The 20,183-nt window shown below is 50.9% G+C and overlaps 4 protein-coding genes across 4 annotated transcripts; 2 read left to right on the forward strand and 2 right to left on the reverse strand.

Annotated features, from left to right (window-relative positions):
- Positions 1-2,229: 2,229 nt before the first annotated feature.
- On the forward strand, positions 2,230-3,331 carry EMH_0003580 (SFT2-like domain-containing protein, putative; the record flags this gene model as incomplete). The annotated part of the gene is made up of 2 exons (XM_013502366.1): positions 2,230-2,840; positions 3,088-3,331. The coding sequence occupies 2 exons, from the start codon at positions 2,230-2,232 to the stop codon at positions 3,329-3,331; spliced, it is 855 nt and encodes a 284-aa protein (XP_013357820.1).
- Positions 3,332-6,018: 2,687 nt separating this feature from the next.
- On the forward strand, positions 6,019-8,274 carry EMH_0003690 (lectin-domain protein, putative; the record flags this gene model as incomplete). The annotated part of the gene is made up of 5 exons (XM_013502367.1): positions 6,019-6,397; positions 6,537-7,000; positions 7,165-7,571; positions 7,693-7,925; positions 8,084-8,274. The coding sequence occupies 5 exons, from the start codon at positions 6,019-6,021 to the stop codon at positions 8,272-8,274; spliced, it is 1,674 nt and encodes a 557-aa protein (XP_013357821.1).
- Positions 8,275-9,567: 1,293 nt separating this feature from the next.
- On the reverse strand, positions 9,568-13,440 carry EMH_0003800 (Asparagine synthetase domain-containing protein 1, related; the record flags this gene model as incomplete). Its single annotated transcript, XM_013502368.1, has 6 exons — positions 9,568-10,144; positions 10,276-10,405; positions 10,526-10,889; positions 11,157-11,229; positions 11,373-11,761; positions 11,887-13,440. The coding sequence occupies 6 exons, from the start codon at positions 13,438-13,440 to the stop codon at positions 9,568-9,570; spliced, it is 3,087 nt and encodes a 1,028-aa protein (XP_013357822.1).
- A 4,099-nt stretch (positions 13,441-17,539) lies between these two features.
- On the reverse strand, positions 17,540-19,287 carry EMH_0003910 (uncharacterized protein; the record flags this gene model as incomplete). Its single annotated transcript, XM_013502369.1, has 3 exons — positions 17,540-17,730; positions 17,856-19,115; positions 19,224-19,287. The coding sequence occupies 3 exons, from the start codon at positions 19,285-19,287 to the stop codon at positions 17,540-17,542; spliced, it is 1,515 nt and encodes a 504-aa protein (XP_013357823.1).
- Positions 19,288-20,183: the final 896 nt, after the last annotated feature.

The following is a 20,183-nucleotide window of genomic DNA, read 5'->3' on the forward strand; positions in this document are numbered from 1 at the left end:
GAGTCAACTCAGCTCGGAGTTTACCGCGGACCTAACGCGTGTCAATAATTGATGGCCAGGAGTTCATCCTAGTTGCGAGTAGCTCGCTAACTAAGATGGCCCACTTCATCTCAAAGACCAGGACAAACACAACAGCAGACACGATTAAATTGCTTTCAGATCGACTAATTAGGTGCCATGGGTTTCCGGGTGTGATTACACCTCCCAGAGACGTCCGCTTTCCGTCAGAACTCCGAAAGCAGCTGATTTCTCTTTTAAACAGTATGCGTGTAATCTCAGCAGAATATGATTCGCAGACTGATCGTCAAACAGAGCATCTCTATCATACTCTTGAACGAATGATTTGGACCGATATGCAGTCAGGCGGAAAGTAGTGGGAACATCTTCTCCCAGCTCTAGAACTTTCATATAATACAACAGGTTACTCGGCCACAGAGCTGAGTCTCTTTGAATTAATGATCGGCAAAAATCCGCCGACGGTAGCGGAATATGATACTGTTGGCTCCCACGCTCACCTCGCTAATGAGGGAGCTTTTCAGAAGATTATACGATATACCACAAGCTCGCATTCTGAAGACGAAGCGGAACAAGAAGTTTTACGCCGATATCCATAGACGGGCAGTTGAATACAAGATTCTTGACGAGGTTTGGCTCAGCAGCACAACCTTACCGGAGTGTAACACATGTTCTATGTTCGAACCTCGATACCGCGGTCCACTCACATAGGCAAATACCGATTAGCGCTTCTCCCAACCGACAAGCATAACGTATTCCATGCCTCTCAAGCTTTCGGTGGTAAGTCACGAGACCTCCGATAGATTAGCAAGGAGGCAGCAGTGGACAGGTTATTCGTAAGCGGCGTTCAGAGTTCCCCAACGGACAGCTAGAAGATTGTGTACGTTGTGGAGCAACTTGGTTTGGGTGTACAAGTGCAGCATATGGTTAAATGGAGAGGTGATCCATGGGACAGAAACACCTGGTAGCTCACATATCATCTACAAACTCAGTCTGGCAATATGTCGAGCTTGCCGTCGACACCGCTCTCGTGCTAGCAGACATGAGGAAAATCAATGCTCTCAAGTGCTTTAAACTGTGTAGACTGGCTACTGGGCTCACCTGGAGCCGGGGTGTGTGGGTGGCGGGGTGAGCGAGAAAGCTGTTGTTATGCGTTAATTGAGTCACTTGTTGTTGCGAGGACATACGGAGTATGTGGAGTACCTAGGGCTCTAGCTACCAGCCAGGCATGAGAAGCCTGGGATACAAAGAAAAGCCAGCTGTGTGTAAACGTTTGAAGACAGTTGGGGAGTGGTAGGAACGTGCATTGCAGATACAGTAGCGACAGCGATGCAGTAAGTATGGTAGGCAAGACAAATGACGCACTAAGGAAGAAGCACCCGGATTACTAGGTGAGACATAATAAAGAGTGCACTTCGCAAGACAACCTTGATGAATTATAGTTAGTTGTTGAACGGTGTGGTGAACAGACACGGGGACAGCCAGAGGCATTACCGTTCCGGGCGCGGGGCCGACCCGAGCCAGCTACTAGGTTGGCTGGGTAATTAATACACGCACAGAACTATTTTTCCCGTGAAATTTTTGTGGCGAAGTAGCAGCTTGGTTCCGTTCGGTGGCTCCTATATTCTTCGCTTTTTGTGAAACTTCCCTTTGCAGTATGGTTGTCCCAGTTTGACTCGCTATGGACAGCAAAGATACCAATTCCTGTCTCCCTCCCCATTCTTCTAAAACCACCCAACAGAAGACCATAGAATTTAACAGTTAGTGAACGAGAATAACTATACTGGCATAGTAACTGTACCGCACGGTGTCAATGATCCTATAGTCAGCTACTGAAGCCCCGGGCACTCCAAGCTCAGCACCAGTCAGTCTTCACTGCGGGCTGGAGTCCACCCATTGCGTGCTTTAGAGAGGTTAGGAGACTGTGCGTCCGTTAGGAGTTTTTGTTTTCCTATCAGGACTTCTTCTGCTGTGTTATTTGTGTCGGTTTTCCTCGTGCAACGCTGGCGTGTGCAGGTCAGTCAACTTAGGCAAGAGCGAATCCATGCGGCGTTTGGAAGTGTCGTGTGCACGATCGCCCATCGGGCTCTCTGTCTTGGAACTCGTGCCTCTTGCGATATAACTGTCTAAAATACATTCTATTTGTGGGCGCGTAACCCGCCTAGCTTCCCACCCTAGCTGCTCGTCCGTGGCACGCCCAGCCATTCGGCGAAGATGATGGGCTCTCAGCAGAGCTTTGGAGACTTTGCAAACAGCCTGTCATTCTATGGAGGCACGCAGCAGCAGGAGAAGAAGGGTTACGCAATGGTGTCACTGGATGGGGCCCCTTTGCGTAGCCCTTCAGCTGGGGGGAAGCCTGCTGTGCCAGGGTTCCTCGGTAACATCCTAGGGACGAAAGCTGGAGGCGCTCCCTCAACCGAGGTGCCCACAGGTGGCGGACTGTGGGGAATCCCAGGGAGGGTTCCAAGCGGGTCTATGAAGGCTCCGCCGCGCTCGCAGGAACCGAACGGCCTCTTACAGTCCGGCTTGTCTGCAGTGAAGGATGGAGCGTCTCGCATGCTGGATGGCGCCAACTCGGTGGTCAATGCTACCCGAGCTACAATTTCTGACAACCCTCTTTCATCGCAGAACATGTTGATGTTCGGGGTTGTTGCGGCTGTCGGCGTGGTGTTCATGTTCCTGGCCTTCCTCACTCTCCCTCTCCTCGTCTTCGCTCCCTCCAAGTTTGCCCTGCTTTTCACAATGGGTTCTCTTTGCTTTCTTTCGGCATTGGCGCTCCTAAGAGGTGTCCTTGCCCTCTTTCGACACTTGGTTGAGCCCACGAGGTCAGCTTAAGCGACGCACCAAGTTGCAGCGCCCAACCTACTCATATCAGGCATATTCCATGATATCACAACGCTGTAAAGCTGAGTTAATTTCTCCATATGGGGCCGAACACGGTGCATATGTCGTGTGTGGTCCCGCACGGCACATATGAGCATGGAGGTATAAACAACGGTGTCGCCAGTGTTATATTATTATTATATCCCCGCGTGTGGATGTTGTGGATTTGTGTGGGGCGTTTCTGTGCAGGTTACCGTTCACAGCGGTCTACTTTTCGTCTTTGTTTCTAACGCTATACGCCACCTTAATGGCCAAGTCATATGTGCTCACTCTTGTTTTTTCGGTCTTGCAGTTGTGCGGGTTGACTTCTTTCCTGGTGTCATACATTCCAGGCGGTTCTCACATGCTCAAGTTCATGGGGCAAGCTGCCTGGCAAGTACTGCGAAAGGCATTCAAGTGCGGGGGGTCCCGAGACCTGCAGCTTCCCATTTAGTTTCGGGTTTGTCTACAGTTGCAGTTACAACCCGCCTCTGGTGGCAGTTAAGGCCGTCCCTCGGTACCTGAGAAGCACGCTGCACGAGGCAAGGGCGTGGTTGTCGTCCATCCTTTTTTCGTGGTTTGCTTGGAGTCGCGGAAAGGCGTAGCTGTACCAGCTAATGGTGTGACTGCTCCTTCTTGGGCAGGTTTAATGCTGTTCAGATGTGTATCGATAGACGGAGCGCCATCGCATATACCCCTTCATGGCGCAGGCCTTGCGACAGCTGCGCCTGCCTCGTAGATTCCCCCCTGCAGTTTCTGCGTAAAATGGTTTCTGAGGGGTAGATGTTCCCGAGTGAGCACTGTGAGGAGCGCTGCTAAGCCCTGCGTACCATGCGAGGGGACTCAGTCACTTTCATATTGACAGGGACATTTTTTAGAGTATTTGCGCTCTTTTTAGAAGTTTTCTCATGCGGATACAGGTAAACGTATGTATACTGGATATAATATATATATATATATATATATATNATATATATATATATATATATATATCCAGTATCGTAGGAGACAGTTAGAATTAAACTGTTAGCGAGAAGACAGAAGGTTGGGTGTAGCCACCAGCAGGTGACCACCGAATAGCACGATTGACACGCGTTGGAGTGTTCGACATCGTGGAGCTATACAACAGGTTATATGGATAACATAAAATCAGCATGCAGAAGCACATATGTATGAAATAGTAGGGGATCTCAGTTTGAGTGGCAGAGGTACTAGTAAGACATATGAGTGGCAGAAGTATTCACATTGGTTGGGGTTTGTGTGGTTGCGGAGAGTTGAGTGAAGGATATGCAGTGGAACCAGGTTGCATGGGCATCTTCTTGGTTCTAGCAAGGACGAAATGCACATTGGAATCTCAAGAAAGTACTTGCTAAAACTGTATGGGGTAACTACATGACGTGGCTGCAACTAGACACGCATAAAAATCACTGAAAAGTAGCTGACCTGCAGTCCAGCATCTAGGCGTCCTGGACACAAGAGCAGAAGGATTCGGAACTGCTGCGGAGAAGCGGCGGCCTGTGACGAGTTGCAGCACACTTTGCTGCAGCTCTTGATGTCTGCCAACTCCGCAAGCATACCGGAGCCCCCGTTCGATGCATGCAGTCACAACACAGTAGAGAATCATTAGACACTTCCTTGGCCGTCAGTTACCAACATGCGACAGGCTAGAAACAAATGTGCAAATTTCAAGCTGACTTTGTTGCACCTGCCTCCCTCCCTCGAGGCGAACATTTACACTTCGTACAGTAGGCGCCTGTGGTGCGTGGACGGAACTTAAATGCGATCCGATTCCCTTCTTAAGTTTCCTCACCAAGTTCAATAGTTCACCTCGTCAAAGGGCAAAAACTTGTTTCTGCAGGAGTATCTCCAGTACTGAACATGACATTCTATAGGAAGTAGAGATATAATAGTACATGACGGCAAGGCGAGCGGGAACTTACCGACTGTCTGCGAGCATGGAGGCAGGCACTGATACGCCTTGCCTTACGCACGAATTCAAGCTTCACTGAGATTTGTGCAAGTTGGATACTGATGGCCAAGGAGGCGCTTAACAATTCTTTAGGGTGTTGGTGCAGGAGTGGGGTCCACCATTCTCGCTGCAGATAATACGAGCATAAAGGGAAGGCACGAACCCCGTGGGGTGATTGTTGGCTGTGGGAGCGTTGTTGCTAGAGGATTTGTGGCCCTTAAACTTTGCTTCGAGAGTTAAATGAGCTAGAATTTGAAGTGCTCTCACGGAGTCCCAGGGGACGAGTCAAGGCTACTCCTCAAGTTCACCCCTGCGTTCAAAGTGGTGAGTTCTGTTACGAAACTTTGCTTGGGCATCATGCGCTGCAGGTAGCATATATGGCTGCATATAAGGCTCATCCTGGCCCTTCAGTCGCTGTCGTGTTGCTGGCGCTCGAGTTCGGTATTGCTGCCAGCACGTTGGTTGCTGCGATACAGTTGGCACAAAGCTCGCACACTAGGCTTAATTCCTTATGTATATATTTTTTTCAAAGTCAACTCGGCCTTTAAATATAGTTCTATAGATGCTTCCTTCTCTATAGGAGCCCGCTGGTCAGTTAGGTGATTGCCGTGGAGTCGCGCGCCTAGCAGGAATGAGACGTGCCTGTCTGCGGACTGTTGCGATGTACGGCTCCAACACAGAACCTCTTGAACCTTTTCACCATATTAAAAATATGGTTTTGTTTTGTAAAAGGGGAAGAAGAATTATTTATCCCCCACTTCGTTCGGTGTTTTTCACAGGTTACCGCAGGTTTGCCTATTTGGAGCGGCAGTGACCTGACGCCGCACACGTGCACAGCGCCTTGAAATTATCAATGGTATTTCTTTGCGGGTCTTTTTAAGGCTTATCTAGCCGCCAAACAGCCTTCTTCTGAAGTAATCAGCAGGTGAGGCTGCCGAACTTCACCTGACGCCGCCGTAGTCCAGCACGGATTGCGCGCGCAGTACATCGCGGTCTCGCATCCTAAACTTCGAGGACGAAGCCCTACCCTCTCCAGGAAACGGCTCAGCAGGAAGCAATAAAAAGCGGGGAAAACGGGGTTCTGAAGTTCCGGAACGTTGATCTGAGCCCTTGTGGCTCTGATACTCCTCCAAGCCACGCCGTGCCGAGGCCGCTTCTCTACGTCATATACAATGTCAAGATACGTCCAAAGAGCATTTTACGCCTACGCGGCTGCTGCTGCTGTCTTGCCACTGAGCGCAAGGGGACAGGACGTTCCTGTTCACCACAACACGCAACCAAGCATAGCACAGGCCCCCCCCCTGCCCCCTGCTGATTCTGCAGCTTATGGCTATCACCATCCTCCACCTGAGCATTCTGCAGCTCCTCCTTCACCGCCTGTGCACAGTTCGCACGGTTATGGGGCTCACGACTCCTCACCGCCTCCGCACGGCCACGATGGTGTTGCCATGAGCTCACTGCCCAACACATACCCTCTCTGGGAGCAGTCCAGTGGCACAACTGAGCTGACCACCCACTCCTGGAAGCCTCCTCTAACGCAGGAGAATCTTGGTGAGTGGCCTGCTCGGAATTGAAGCATACGCAAGTGTACGAATGATGCGCATGGGGGCGAGCACCTATCTGCTAGCGTTAGTCGTGCTCGCATAGACTTTATTCTGCGTATGCAAAAGCTTTGCGATGAATGTACCAGGCTACTGGGACGTTGCCATGTCCACCGTCCCGTCGGAAGACCACATTGTACTGATGCCAGCAGATGCGAACAGAACCGGTCAGTTCTGGCAGCGCACTGCAGTTCCTGCGGTCCACTTTGAAGTACAGTTTGGGTTCGGAGTGTTCGGGAGAGATCCAATCGTTCAAGGAGCCCCTGGAGGACAAGCCAGTAGCGACAGCCAGCCAGACGGGTTCGCATTTTGGTATGTCTATGAGCCGTATGCAAGCGTCTACCCGAGAACACCGGAAGAGCAAGCCAGCTGGAGCCTTGTAGGATACAAGAGTAACCCCAAGGGATTTGGCGTCATCTTCAAGGCAGCCGACCAAACAGGGAACATCAATCCGTCGATTTCATGCGTTCATAACACTGATGACAGCAGAGATTTCTCCAAAGAAATCCCTACTTCTTCTGCCTTCTTTTACCAATATAGAAACAAGCCCACGGTAAGTTGGAATTTTTCAGGACTTCTCTGGAACCCCAGACCAAACTAAAGATTAGAAAGGACTTCGTCGACATTTGGAAAACAGCGGAGTCAACGTGCGGAGCACGGGAATCTGCCGCTCTGCGGGAACGGTGCAGTGTGCTTGTGATGTTTTCGTTGCTTCAGCCGGTTCTCTTCCGTGTCATAGTTGGGAATCAAGGAGTAGTTGCTCAAATTCGCGAATCTGTTACCTCAGCATGGGTTACTGCATGCTCGCTGGAGCATGTTCATTTGCATGCCCATGGCTTCATCGGTTTTACAGGCCACAATAAGCCTGGCGTAGCCCAAGGCCAACCTGGGCAGCAGCCTACAGGAGATCAGGTTGTACTTCATTTCGTGAAAATATGGAGCCTAGATCCTCTTCCTCCTCAGCATAATGCCCCCGGGTCGCCACAAGCAGTCCACCCCACTGATGGAAGCCAGGTAGCAACTGACGCTCATGCTCATGCTCACTCAGCCCATGCTGAACAATATGGCGTCTATTCAGGACATGGGCATGCAACTGCCTATTTGGCCGCACCCCACAGCCAATCGTAAGCGGCGTATAGAGGCTCATCTCCCTTTCGCATAAACGGCCCTCCGACATTTGGAGGCAAAGGCTTCTCTCGCTGAACGACTTTTCGTTACATATGAGCTGTTTTGTATTTGCGTCAGAGATCCAACGGTCCTGCAAATGCTGACGTCACTCGGAAGTCAAATGAACATGCTGAGCGCGGAAGTAAACGATTTGAGACAAGACCTAAGAAGACTGTGGGGGGACGACGGGCCAGATGCCGTGAAGTCCCTAAAGTCGGAGTTGACCGGTTTTAAGGATCTTTTCAAACGACATTCCCAACAGCACACATCTGCATTGCACAACATTCACAAACAAGTTGAGATCAAATCAAGTAGGTTCCTTATGCTGCCATCAGCTGAGCAGCAATGTTGCGCTTGGCACGTATTGATGACTAGCGTCAAAACCGTCCTATTAAAGGGGCCCTCACTCCGCTCAGCGCGAGGATGAACGTTCATTTGCCTGCGCTTTAGTGACTTCCTGTGGACTCAGGCACTCCGCACGAAGGGGAATCGCCAATCCTGTCTCGATTGACCGATTTGTCAAGCCAGTTAGAGAAGGATATCGCGGTCAAGCATGCCAGCGTGTTTCTTCTTGCTTTAGCAGCTCTCCTCCTGGTCGTCCTGTTTGCCCTGTGCTCTTGGAGAAAGTTCCGGGCAATAGAGAAGAAGCACATGCTTTGATAGGGCATGCAAATATTTCCTCGAGCTCATATTCAATTTTCGAAGGATGTAGAGATCAACCCAAAGTTGTTCGGAATACTTCTTTTAGGAGGTGTAGGCCGGGTTGTTATGACCGAATGGAATACAGGTGAAAACAATGTTCGGGTGAGGGGGAGGGACGTTGGTCAAACGTCCCATTGTTTGTTCATGAATCCAAACAGTACAAGCGGGCCATGGAGCCAAATGGGCAGGGCCATCATTTGTTTAACAGGTTTCTCTGGTAAAGTTTTGCACGTCCACTTGAAACGCACAGAAGAAGACGCTACACGCCGTTGTACCTTTTCTAGTGGCACTTGCGCCCCTGCCTCTGGCCGGGCTAGCGAAGCGCTAAGCTTGTCGCCACTATTGGCAGCACACCAGTGCTCTGCACCACATTTGCAATTGCGGAATACCTCCGTGGTCGGATGGATAACGTAGCTACTGGCATTCAACTGGACAGCAATTCGTCCATCTTCACATGCAAATTTGCGAAAGCCTCCGGCAACCTCCCAAGTGGATGATCTCCAAAGTAGAGATGGATAACTGGCTGGACGTTGCATGATATTGATACACTACTGGCAAGCACGAACTATCCAAATATCGTCTACAGAATCTGCAAACAGAAATCAAGCTCGCACGGCTAGTACTTCCATGCGATGCAGGGGTATGCGCCAGTGAAGCATTCGCACCTGTGTACGGAAACTGATGAGCGATGGGTACTAAAATTCAAGTGCATGTCAATTACTAAACATGCTCTCAAGGAGACTAGTCGGACTTTCTTAGTTGCAGGCTCATTACTTGTCTAACGTGGTCCAGGCCGTCTATTCCCTGGTAGCTAGGCAAGCCAACCAGCCGACTTCTTGCCGCACTTGAGGGGAAAAGCGGAGCCAGTTGCAATTTGAACGGTTGAAACTGTTGTACGAGTTGAACCTCAAATAATGTATGATGCGCCTCCGCTGCCTCGCGATTAGAAACAAACGCATCTGTTGTTCCCCTTGCTGTGCATTCAAACAAAGTTTTGCTGAGCTGTGCACAGCCTGGCAAGTAATATATATATATATATATATATATATATATATATATATATATATATATATATATATATATATATATATAACCACTGGCGACTTAGTGCGCGAGGTGCGCCAAAGGGGGGCACACCCTTAACGAAAACCTCTCTTAGGAGAAACATGAAACAAAAATTCTTCACTGGACAGATGTGTCCAACAGGCTTTGAGGCGGGCAGTTGGAATTGGCCATTCTGAGCCGTGACTGTCAAAATTGAGGAGTTTCGTCACAACTGTCTAAACTGGCGTCTCCTCGGGCTTTGCGATTGCTGGGGAAATATTCGCTATTTGAAACTTTGGCGGAGCGCGACCCAAATTGCATGGCTCTTTTTTTGGCTGCGGCGCTAAAAGGCAGCCCACAGACCGCTGCGCACAAACGGATGAGCCACTTGTTTCCAGAGCACAAATCGCCGTTATCAGCGGCTGGTTCCACTTGTATGTTGTCACCGTGACCTGCCGCTGCGCATACATCAGTTGGAATCATTGTGGGTTCTTGTGCTACATCTACAAGTTCCGTTCGTCCGCCGCTTTTCGATAGGCAGTTCAACTTCTCCTCGCTGGCATTATGCATCGGGATTATGGATTTCATAAGCAGGCATCGCATCGCCTCTTCTGCTGCTGCATACACGTCGGCTGAAGGTCGAACGATATGTTCGAAGGGTACAGAACAGCAAACGAACTTCAGCAACTGCTCATCGAGGAACGGGAGACGGGCCCACCGACCAAATGCGGAGACTGCGCGGCAGTCTCTGCCCAGGTTACGAAGCCAGAGGCGCCTCAGATCCCTGCATGCACTCCCATACAAATGGAGCGTCATGAATCTTATCGCCACTCAGCAACGCTTTAGCGTTTGCATATATTCAATACAGCAGAGCAGTCTCACTAACTTACACCATTTTATCATGTGGAGACTTACAGAATCTGCTCGTCTCGAAGGGCTTCCCAGCCTTTCGTCAAGTTCGCCGTTCGGTGGCGACCGTAGCCACCAAATATTTCATCCGCGCCGCTTCCCATAAGCAATATTGTGCTCTGCACAGTATACGTGCCTGACACGCAAGCATCACGGGACCTTCGGCCTCACAATGCTGACGTCCAGATGCACTCTACATGTTTCTGGTTGATCTACAACACGACATCAGCATGGATTATTTGAAAGCGCAGCTTACCTGTCACTCGATCAACGCAGCGCCACCGCCGTTCGTCTAAAGTGCACCATTCGTATAGGTGAGCCAGCTGCATCGCCATAAATGGTCGCCCAGCGTCGCTGGTGGCCAAATGCACCCCACATGGAAGCAAAGAAAGGGATTTGAAGGGGGCCACGGCACCGCCTGGGCGTGAAAGTCCTCCGACGTACGCATCTGTCCCGCCTTCGTCGCCTGCATCTTCTCTGGAGCAGAGCAGCCTGGGTTTACGGTGTACCGGACAAGCTGTGTGCACATCAATGCCTAGGTCAGAAATCCTGAGCCGCCCCTGCCCCCCCACGTGAATCTCATCACAGGCGTGGGTATGGGGATCTGCTTGGAATGCTCGCTGCACTGCGACAGCTTGCAATTTTGCGCAACACAGTTTGCACGCTCCGTGAGTGCAGCCACCCTTCGCCTTTCGGCGGCAAACCCGACACACGACTTTTTCTTCTTGCTGCTGTCCTACAGCAGAGACAGCTGGCGATTTCTCTGAGTTTACAGTTTGTCCTGGCGTTGGCGTATCTTCAGTGCACACATCGGGCGTGTGAGTCCCTTGCTTACAGTGTCGGCGACGTGAACGAAAAAGCGGACGGATTAAGAGTTCCTTCCACACAGAAGCCTCCTTTCGGAGCTGCTGCCATTCGTCGGTCTTGTCGAAGTTGGGAGATACCAAATATCCAATTCCTCTACAGCGAAGCACCCGAAAAGCTGCAGTGTTGGAAGTGTTGCAGTGATTGGGGAAAAGGGTGCGTATGCATATGTAGTTAACTACTTCACTGCAAGCACATGGAACTCTACTGTATGTTAGACCCTTGTGTATCACCGTTACCTTGAAGAGAAATATAGTGGGGCAGCAATATTGAAGTCCATATGGCTTCGCTTTGGATAAATAACCTCAAGGAGCTGACTGCGGCAGTTTGCACTGTCTGTGCTCGCCACGTCAACGGCCACCAGCCTCACTTCAAGGGCCCAGTCTCCTATCACTGCGACAGAGTTGTTGGATGGAGTAACTCCTGCCTCGGTTCTGCAGCTCTGGGACTTGTGGCATTCACCTAGTGAGTGCAGCACGCCGAGCACGTCCTGGAAGCTACGCAACGCGGTCAGCCTGTCTGGCGCCTCTGCCGAAAAACTGACGGAAACAAGCTCAACGACGACCACTTGCTGAGGGAGCGCCGCCTGATGTGCGTGCTCTCTTGAAGTTTCAGGGGGCGTCTTAGCCTGCGAAAACACAACAACGCACTGACTTTACCCCCCTACAGCAGCAGTATTCAGACGAAGTCCAAGTCTTAATCCGCCGCATGCCCCCGTTCGTTGTGTCGCTACATGCCGAACCCTAATCTCACCATGGCAGCGGCGAGAACACGCAGAAGCATTCCAGCCAGCAATGTGGAGTCGACGCCCCCCGAAAACAAAAGGCCCACAAAGACCGTTTCAGGAGCAGCGCCACTAGCAGAGGGCGCTGCTCTTGCTCCAGAAGTGGCAGCAATCTTTTGTAGGGCCTCCGGGATGGCCCTGGCGACGGCCCCGAAAAGCTCTCTATACAGACACTTCAGGACTTGGGCAGAAGATAGATAAGAACCTCCTTCCTGTACAGCTCCGAGGAAAACTGCCTCTTCTAGTGCAGGAGGAACGGAAGACGCACCAGCGAGTTCCAGTCTACACCCTAGTAACTTTCTCAAGGACTGGTCAATCTCCTGCGGTAAGACGCACTCATGCGTGCCGAGCGGGAGGCAGCACTGACTGTCGCTTCCCTGCCAAAACTGTCCTCGATATCTCGCGCAAATGGCGCAGGCGCACCACATGTGGGTCGTGCGGAGGATGCTCGGCTGCTCCCACGGGATGCAGTAGACACTGGGCAGGGCGAGAAGAGAAGCGCTGCAGTTGTCAGACTCGTCGGTGGACTCGAAAGGCGTAAAAGCAGCAGCGAAGGATGCCTGTGCCTCTGCAACGGGCACATTGTTGATACCATTTTTGGCTGGAGCCGCTATAGCCCACAAATCTAATAGCCAAACCCCATCCACCGGAACTTCAATGGCCCGTTCTTCAGCTCCTTTTCCAAGCCAGCTCTGGGGGTCAACGCTACGCAAGTCTGCTGCAGATGTTGCTAAGACGAACCTGGGGCGTCGCTCATCTGGGCCTTTGCCCTGGGCCACCGCCAGCAAAGAGGCGAGGCCCAGTTTGTCTCTGCAGAAGAACAAAAGCCCGAATGTCTCCGAGTAAAATGCAAGACAGAAGGCAGCAGAAGGGGAGGTGAAAGCTGCGGCAGGTATGCTGTTGCAGGCCGGCCGCGCTACCCCGCAGCTCTGTCGATCAAACTGACAGCGCCACCGGCATCGACCAGACAACGCCGCACTAATTCGACTCGCATATGCAGCTCGACGGGGGCCTAGTGCCTTAAGCAGCTCAGACGTGCTTGCATCCGATACTCCGTTTGACAAGGCAGGGGCAACGCCGTGTGAAGTGGCGCCAGCTGCGGCTGAGGGGCCATGAGTGAGGTGGGGTTGCTTGTGCTGCTCTCTATGCCCCTGAAATGATTCATGGCAATTGCATGAGACTCTGCTTTCCCAGGAGTCCTCTATCTGGACCAAAGAGGAGTACAGTTCCTCAAATGCATCGACGCTCCCCACACCGCACGAGCCAGGGTCACCGAACACAACCAAAGTATGGCGTGATGGAGCGCCATCGGCAGATTCATTCTGTGACAGCGCTGCTGAGCGTCTTGGGGAAGCCCCAAATATGCGGCCTCCAGAAAACACGACGTGGACATCGCTCGCAGCAGCCTCGTTGCTGTTGTTGGTACTCTCGGGGTGCCTAGCAGTCACCACCACATGGTTGCTGTCCTCAACTGGACGGAAGACTCCTCCACTCCATACTGACACTGCAAAGCCAGGGTTCATTCCGCCTGCGGCAGCCCCCGAAGATTGACACTCTCGTGGGCTTGCTAGGAAGCGAGACACAAGGTGGCCGTTTAAGCGCTGAACTTCAGCAGAAGTGGGGTGTGCATATGCATGAAAGTGGCGGTCTGTGGATGAACATTTCCGAACTATAACCGCATTAGAGGTATTGCCGCGCTGGTGCAGCAGCTGCTCCAGGCTGTATGGAAAGGCCGCCTTAGAACATGAGTTTGCTCTGGAGCAGCTCCGCAATACCCCACGAAAATAGCGAAAGGCTAAGAGCAATATTCTCCAGAAATGAAATTTTTCATGGTGGCAGTTCAACAATACAAGCATAGCGTAGAAGAATGCCCCAGCTAATATTGTGACCCATGGACTGAGTCGCCTTGTTTGGACCCGATGCTGGGGACCGTTGCTCGATCAAGCAACAACTGTGTAACTCCAGCAGCAATGTCTACCAACCCTAATCAGTTTTAATTGGTAGACTGAAGCACACATGCATGAAAAAAGTTGTTTTACAACAATATCACCCGGAAGACTACTTTAAAGAGCGATGACAGCACCGGGTAACACTGCCCCCTGCATACCTACCTGCTCAATGATCATTGCGTCAATAGAGCTGAAAATTCTGTTGAGACCGAATAAGGAGTTTTGTGGGTTTCCCAACGCTGCACACTTCACTGCTATGGCTACAGCCGACATCTGTTCCCAGCCGGTGTTGCATGTCGCCTATCGACACGCATCAGGCCCAGCTCATAAGGGACAAAGAGCACGACGAAAGCTAGACGAACTGCACACACATTTAATGCAGAAGCATAACCCGGGCAAGGCTCTAACTGCAACGATCTGTGGTGTCTTGACACTGACGAGTCTTCGGCAGGGCAAAACAAGGCGTATGCATGCTTACGATGGGATCCTGCGGCTGAAACGGTTTCTTCTGCTTATTCAATGATCCATATTCCATCTATGCACACATGAAAAATGATTCTGTCGACGTTATTCGCTACGACAGTGTGTCAGGCATTACTTTTTGCATCGACGGCACCCGTACAGCACAGCGGAGTTTCCGTGAGGCTGGAGAAAATTGGTGACTTCATGGAGAGAAATCATGTTCGATCTGTTCATCAAAGGCGTGATCTCCGTCGAAGGCGCCACTTTAGCCTTTTGCAGCTGAGTCATCGAACGATTAAGCGGTTTGCAAGCATACGTCTGCATGACCAAGTCCTTGCCTCGAAAAAGTTAGGTATCACTGACCACATTATTTGGTGAAAGCTTGCCCTGAAAAAATACGTCCTAAACACGAATTTAGCAACGTACTTTGCGGATATTGGAATCGGAATGAATCCCGTTTCGACATTCCGCGTTCTCTTTGACACTGGGTCATGCGAGTTTTGGGTTCCAGATGAGGCCTGGTACGAGCCTGACCCGTTGCTTGCTCCTTCAACAATATGGAGCATTAGAGCATCAACACAAATACATATTACATGTCATGCGCTTGAATCTTGTATAATCTTTATTCTTATGGTTGTGCAGCATGTCAAGTCAATGCCGCGAGCACCGGAAATACAAAAAGAGCTCGACATTCGAAAGTCGCTTCAACGAGGATGGTAGTCCGAGCCAGATGGATGTGCAGTACCTGAGCGGGTCTCTCCAAGGCTATGACGGTGAGGCAATATTGTCGTCAAGTTTTCTTCACCGATTGCAAGCGCAGCGGCCTACACAGCGTATGAAACGGTTCACTTGGGCAACGGCATTTCCGTTCCGCATACCAACATTGGCTTCGCAGTACGCGCGTCTCCCGTTCAACCGGCTGCATACCCACGGGTTCATGCATACGCTCATCGTTTGTGATGCTCAACAGACGCACCTCGACATACCGCTCCTACAGGATCTGGAATGGGTACGGTAGTAAACGAGTTGAGGAGTGCAGCAAGGACAAACTGAGTTGCCGAGCACTCAAGGATGGAATTGTTGGTCTTGGATTCAAAAACCATGAGATAGATGAGCGTGGAGTGCTGCCCTTGTGAGTGATACTCACCGTTGAAAAAAAATGCCCAACACCAAAGGCATATGGTCAGCATCGATCACATTGTTACAACCGGTGCACTGAAGAAAAGAAATCTGGCGGTACGTTCATTTCCCGCTTTTTTGTCAGTGCGGAAACACCCAAAATGCCTTCAAAGAACCAGTTTGCATACTACCTCACGGCCGAAGGTAACTCAATACTTAAGCCTTCTCCCGCTTTCTCCATCTCGAAAGGGCGCACGCAGGCGGGGCGTTGACATTTGGCGGCGCCGATCTATCGAAGAAGGAAAACCCTGCTGAGGAATTCAGGCAAGGACGATTTGGTAGTCAAGGCTGACGATAGCTCCTGTCTTTATTTATTCAGTATCTAAAGCTGGGTAGCAGTGGATCCGTCCAACAGCTACTGGACAGGTAGCTTACTGTGCTGCTTCCTTGTAGTTAGTGTACAGCATTAGATGGACAATGCTGCGCAAACTCTCGAACTGCCACAGTTCAGGTTTTAAGTGTTGCGAAAAGCGGTCGTATGATCTCCTACTCTACGAAAACAACGAACATCTCTGGACGCCGACGAGATGCATACGACAGTAGGATCTTGCAGAATTAGTTGATTAATTTATTCGCGTTATGGTCAAAATATTATCCAACTATCAGCTGGAGGCGCATCGATAGTCGACACGGGGACCTACCTGATCTACGCCCCCACTGTCAGTTAGTTGCAGCGATTCAGAGGCCAGCTCCTGTCTGTGCTGTCACGTGCCCCATCGTAATCCACACAACACCTTCGACGGAACAGAGAGTGATGGAGCATTACCTCTCTGACTTACGCGTGTCCGGATGCGATGACAAGAAAACTCTTCCAGATCTGGTGAGCTACAGCTGCCCTCCTTGGCGGACATTCGACGAAAACGTTTCGACTCGCGCAGAACTTCCAGTTCCAAGGAATGCCCACTAGTAAGCAACCCTAAATATTCCCTCCTATATCCCCCACAAACGACCACTTGTATACCGCCAGACGGAGAGCCGACTGTTGTTGAACTTCAACTAAGCCCAGAAGACTACGTCCTAGAGTTCATCGACGATGACGGTGTGCATGAGTGCATGCTGGGCATAGCTGCGGACGAGTCAGAGGCAGAAGACGTAGGCTTCCCTATCATGCCAAGCGGATGCTGGTCCATGAATGCGAATCGTTCTCTTCTTCAGGGTTTGAATGGGTGGACTTTCGGACAAGTAACATATAGTACAGCAACCCCGAATCATGCAGACAATTCATATACGACATCTACTGTGCAGGTTCTACTACGCGGATACTACACAGTCTTCGACAGAGACCATCTGGCCGTCGGGTTCGTTCGTGCAAAGCATTGACTCATCCCTGGTGCGTGGACGGCGCTAAAGGAAGCTACAACACTGAAACAGCGCGTTTTGCCGGCGCAGCGTAGTTATAAAACTAACGGCAACACCTTAATTAAGAGGAACGTTCGAACCGAAATGGTTGTTGCGTCCCCCACCTGTTGCCAGCGAGTGCCCAGGCACCCAGGCAACCCAACAAAACTTATAAGCAAAACATCCACCGTATAACCTAGAGGAGCGGGGTCTAGTCGAAAGTTGCTGAAGCCAACTTGTAGTCAAGCTACCCCGAAGCTGTAGCTCGACCACAGTAACTCTAAAATCACGATAACTCAAACAACCAATCCTTTCGTGGCAAAATCATAGGCCTCCCAAAAATCAGGGGGCCCCCATCAATCTCATAAAAAAACATTAATTGCATCAAATAACATATTGCGTCAAATTCTAGGCACATCATGCTCTGCGTAAAAAATTCCAATCGGCAGCGGACAGACACTAACTGGCAACCAAAACGTTCAGGCACAAAAAAAACCTAGCACTTCCAGGCACATCATGCTCTGTGTAAACAATTCCAATCAGCAGCGGACAGACACTAACTGGCAACCAAAACGTTCAGGCACAAAAAAACCTAGCAAAACAAATAAACACCGGTTATTCCCTTTGACCGGAGCTCTTCACGCGGCAGACTCGCTGTAGCTTTCTGTAATCCCGGGGAAGCAGGTGTGCTCAATCAGTCTCTCAGCCCCAGGAGATAAGCTCCAGTCTCGCTTAGGTAGAAGGTCCCTCCCTCCAGGTACACTTGGTTGCCCACCACCAACTCCTTGTATTTGTCATCCGGCGGAGGCACGTAGCCAACTGGCCAGCCGCTCGTAACGCCGGATGGCCCGGCTATCATCTCAGCAGGGGAAGCACAGAAATGTCCTAAGAATGTATCACACGCCAGGCACAGGTAGCATCCATTCTTACAGGTCTAAAGTAAAAAATATAGGTAGTAGCAGCTGCTTCTGCTGGGAAGTACTTATTCGGGTTCGTCTGATGTTCCTTACCTGGCGATCGCTGCGGTTGAGGAAGCGCATGTCCCATGCTGCTGCCGACCGACGGTGCAGACACTTCTACGGAAATGAACGCAAAACCACTTGGCTTGTCTCCAGGTGCATTTTCCATCTGAAATGGAACTTGCGTGCCACTGTTGGGCAGCTTGTCTTTTTTCTCGCCGCCTACTGACGGCTCATCGGCGGATACCTTCCCGTCTTTCTCCCCAACAGCTGCCTGCTCGTTCTTGGCTGATGCACCTACCGCAGCCTGTTCATCTAGTCCCTTCGAAGGTTGCTGCTTCCCCACTGCTTTTTCTGTTCCTTCAACTGCATCTTCGCGTTGCTCCTCTTGCTTAGTTGCGTTCACCGGTTCCTTGGCATGTCCTTCAGGCTCTGCTCTACCTCCTGACTGTTCAGCCTCAACAAGCGGCGTTGATGCTGATTTGTTGTCTTGGGTGGCTGCTTTGGTAGGTTCAGGAGCTGTGTCATCTCGAATAGCTTCGTCCCCTTCTGGCTGCTGGAGGTGTGCTTGACCTCGCTGTCCCTTCTTGGCCGCTGCTGGTTTCCGCTTGGCAGCGGGAGCCCGCTGTGCAGTTTTGCCTTCCTTCACTGCCCTGGATACGTCGTTCTTAGGTTCCGTTTGACTCGCTCTTGACTCGAACAGTTGCCCTGGAGACGCCTGCTCCTTCTTTTCCTGACTTGGCCCGGTTTTCTTCGCTTGCTCCGCCAACAACACTTCCACCACTTCTACCGTTTGCCACCCTCTAGGGGTGAAAACCTCATTACTGGGAGCAACGTCAGGCTGTGGCGTCTCCACCGTTAGTCCCAACTGAGCAGGTATTGCAGATGACTGCAAAGGAGACTGGGAAACCCCACCAAGTGCCCCTGTCCAGCTACTGCTGAGTGGTCCGGGGTAGGCCACTTCAGCCTGCGGCACCACTGGTCTCGAAAGAGAGTAGCTTTCAGGTTCGGGATAATACGTCCACCTCTGTGGCTGGGTGGTCCGCTGCACGGGATACGGGTAATAGCCCACGGGTGAAGTGCACACTTGTGGCACCTCAGACGGATAGTTCACCATCGTGGGAGGCTTGTACTGCCAATAGCTCGGTGGATTTCCACTATACTGGTATCGCGATCTATATGCATAACTAGGCACATCGGTGTAGCCTGCTGGGTACATCTTCGCAGCATTGGCCAGGCGAAATTCCACTTCCGTTGCGAAGTCTCTCTTCGGTCCCTTGCAGCATAAGGAGTCTGACACGGCCCCTGCAGCTTCACAAAAAAGAAAAAATTGACCGCAAAAAGGAACTAGGCACTACTAGTTATTACACACGTTGACTCACGACAGTCCCTAGACACACAATTGCTAGCTGCGCTCACCGATGAGGGGTACGTCCAGCAGGCTACATCTAGGAGCCCTTTCTTCTTCCGCGTAGTACTCCATCTCCCCAAATTAAGTGTAAGAGAGCTTCTCCGGCAGGACAGGAGATGAAAATGCCTTCCGCAGCTTTCGAGTGTGGGGCCACGCTCACCGACAGCAGTTGAACCGGAGCAGGACAGGGCTGCGAGTTCAAAAGCGGTAAGAAACAAAACAATATTCAAATAGCGAAGCTTAATAAAACGAATTTGCTACATGTTCCGTCGCCTGAAGCAGCAGAAATGAATGCTAACCGAATCAGGAGGGCTCGCTGCACACAACTGAGAAGCACCTGCGTGCTGGTGGGGCCAGCAGTGGTCCGGCGCTGCATGCCTGTTCGCAAGAACCCCCACCATTATATTTTCTGCTAAGTTTAACGAGCGTATATACTGCTATTCGAAAGTGTGGTTGTTGTAAAGACTCTGAAAAATCATTAGTTGTGTTTTCAATGCTTCGGTGTACAACGCGAGCCGCCGACGGTCCAGATGGCGGGCCTCGTTTCAGTAGCTGCAACAATTCGTACAAATGCATTGCATTTCACTTGCTTCAAATGGCATACTAATATCACATCAAAGAGTTTTAATGGGGTTGAATATTTCCATTAGCTCAAACGCCGTTTTTGCCTAGGGCTGGAATCGCTAGTCGTGCACCCCCGGTGCGCAACCCGCACACAGCCAACAGCCCTGCGGCGTTATAAGTACTGCCTAAAGAGCCTTCCATCTAAAGACGGAGTTTATCTGGAGTGCTGCAACCTGTGTATTAGTCATAGGCAGGAAAGTTGCCCTGAAAATTGCAAGAGTCACTTTGAATCATCGGGGGTGTTCTAAGTGGAGTAGGCGAGCTGTTGCTTGCGCATTCGTTCAGACATTGTATGCTACAGCTGAGAGCAGAAGGCGTATCTCCTGCAAATGAGCATGGAATAG

This window comes from Eimeria mitis, genomic scaffold (genome assembly GCF_000499745.2).
Source record: "Eimeria mitis Houghton genomic scaffold, Emh_scaff9, whole genome shotgun sequence".
In the NCBI taxonomy this organism is placed as follows: Eukaryota; Apicomplexa; class Conoidasida; order Eucoccidiorida; family Eimeriidae; genus Eimeria; species Eimeria mitis.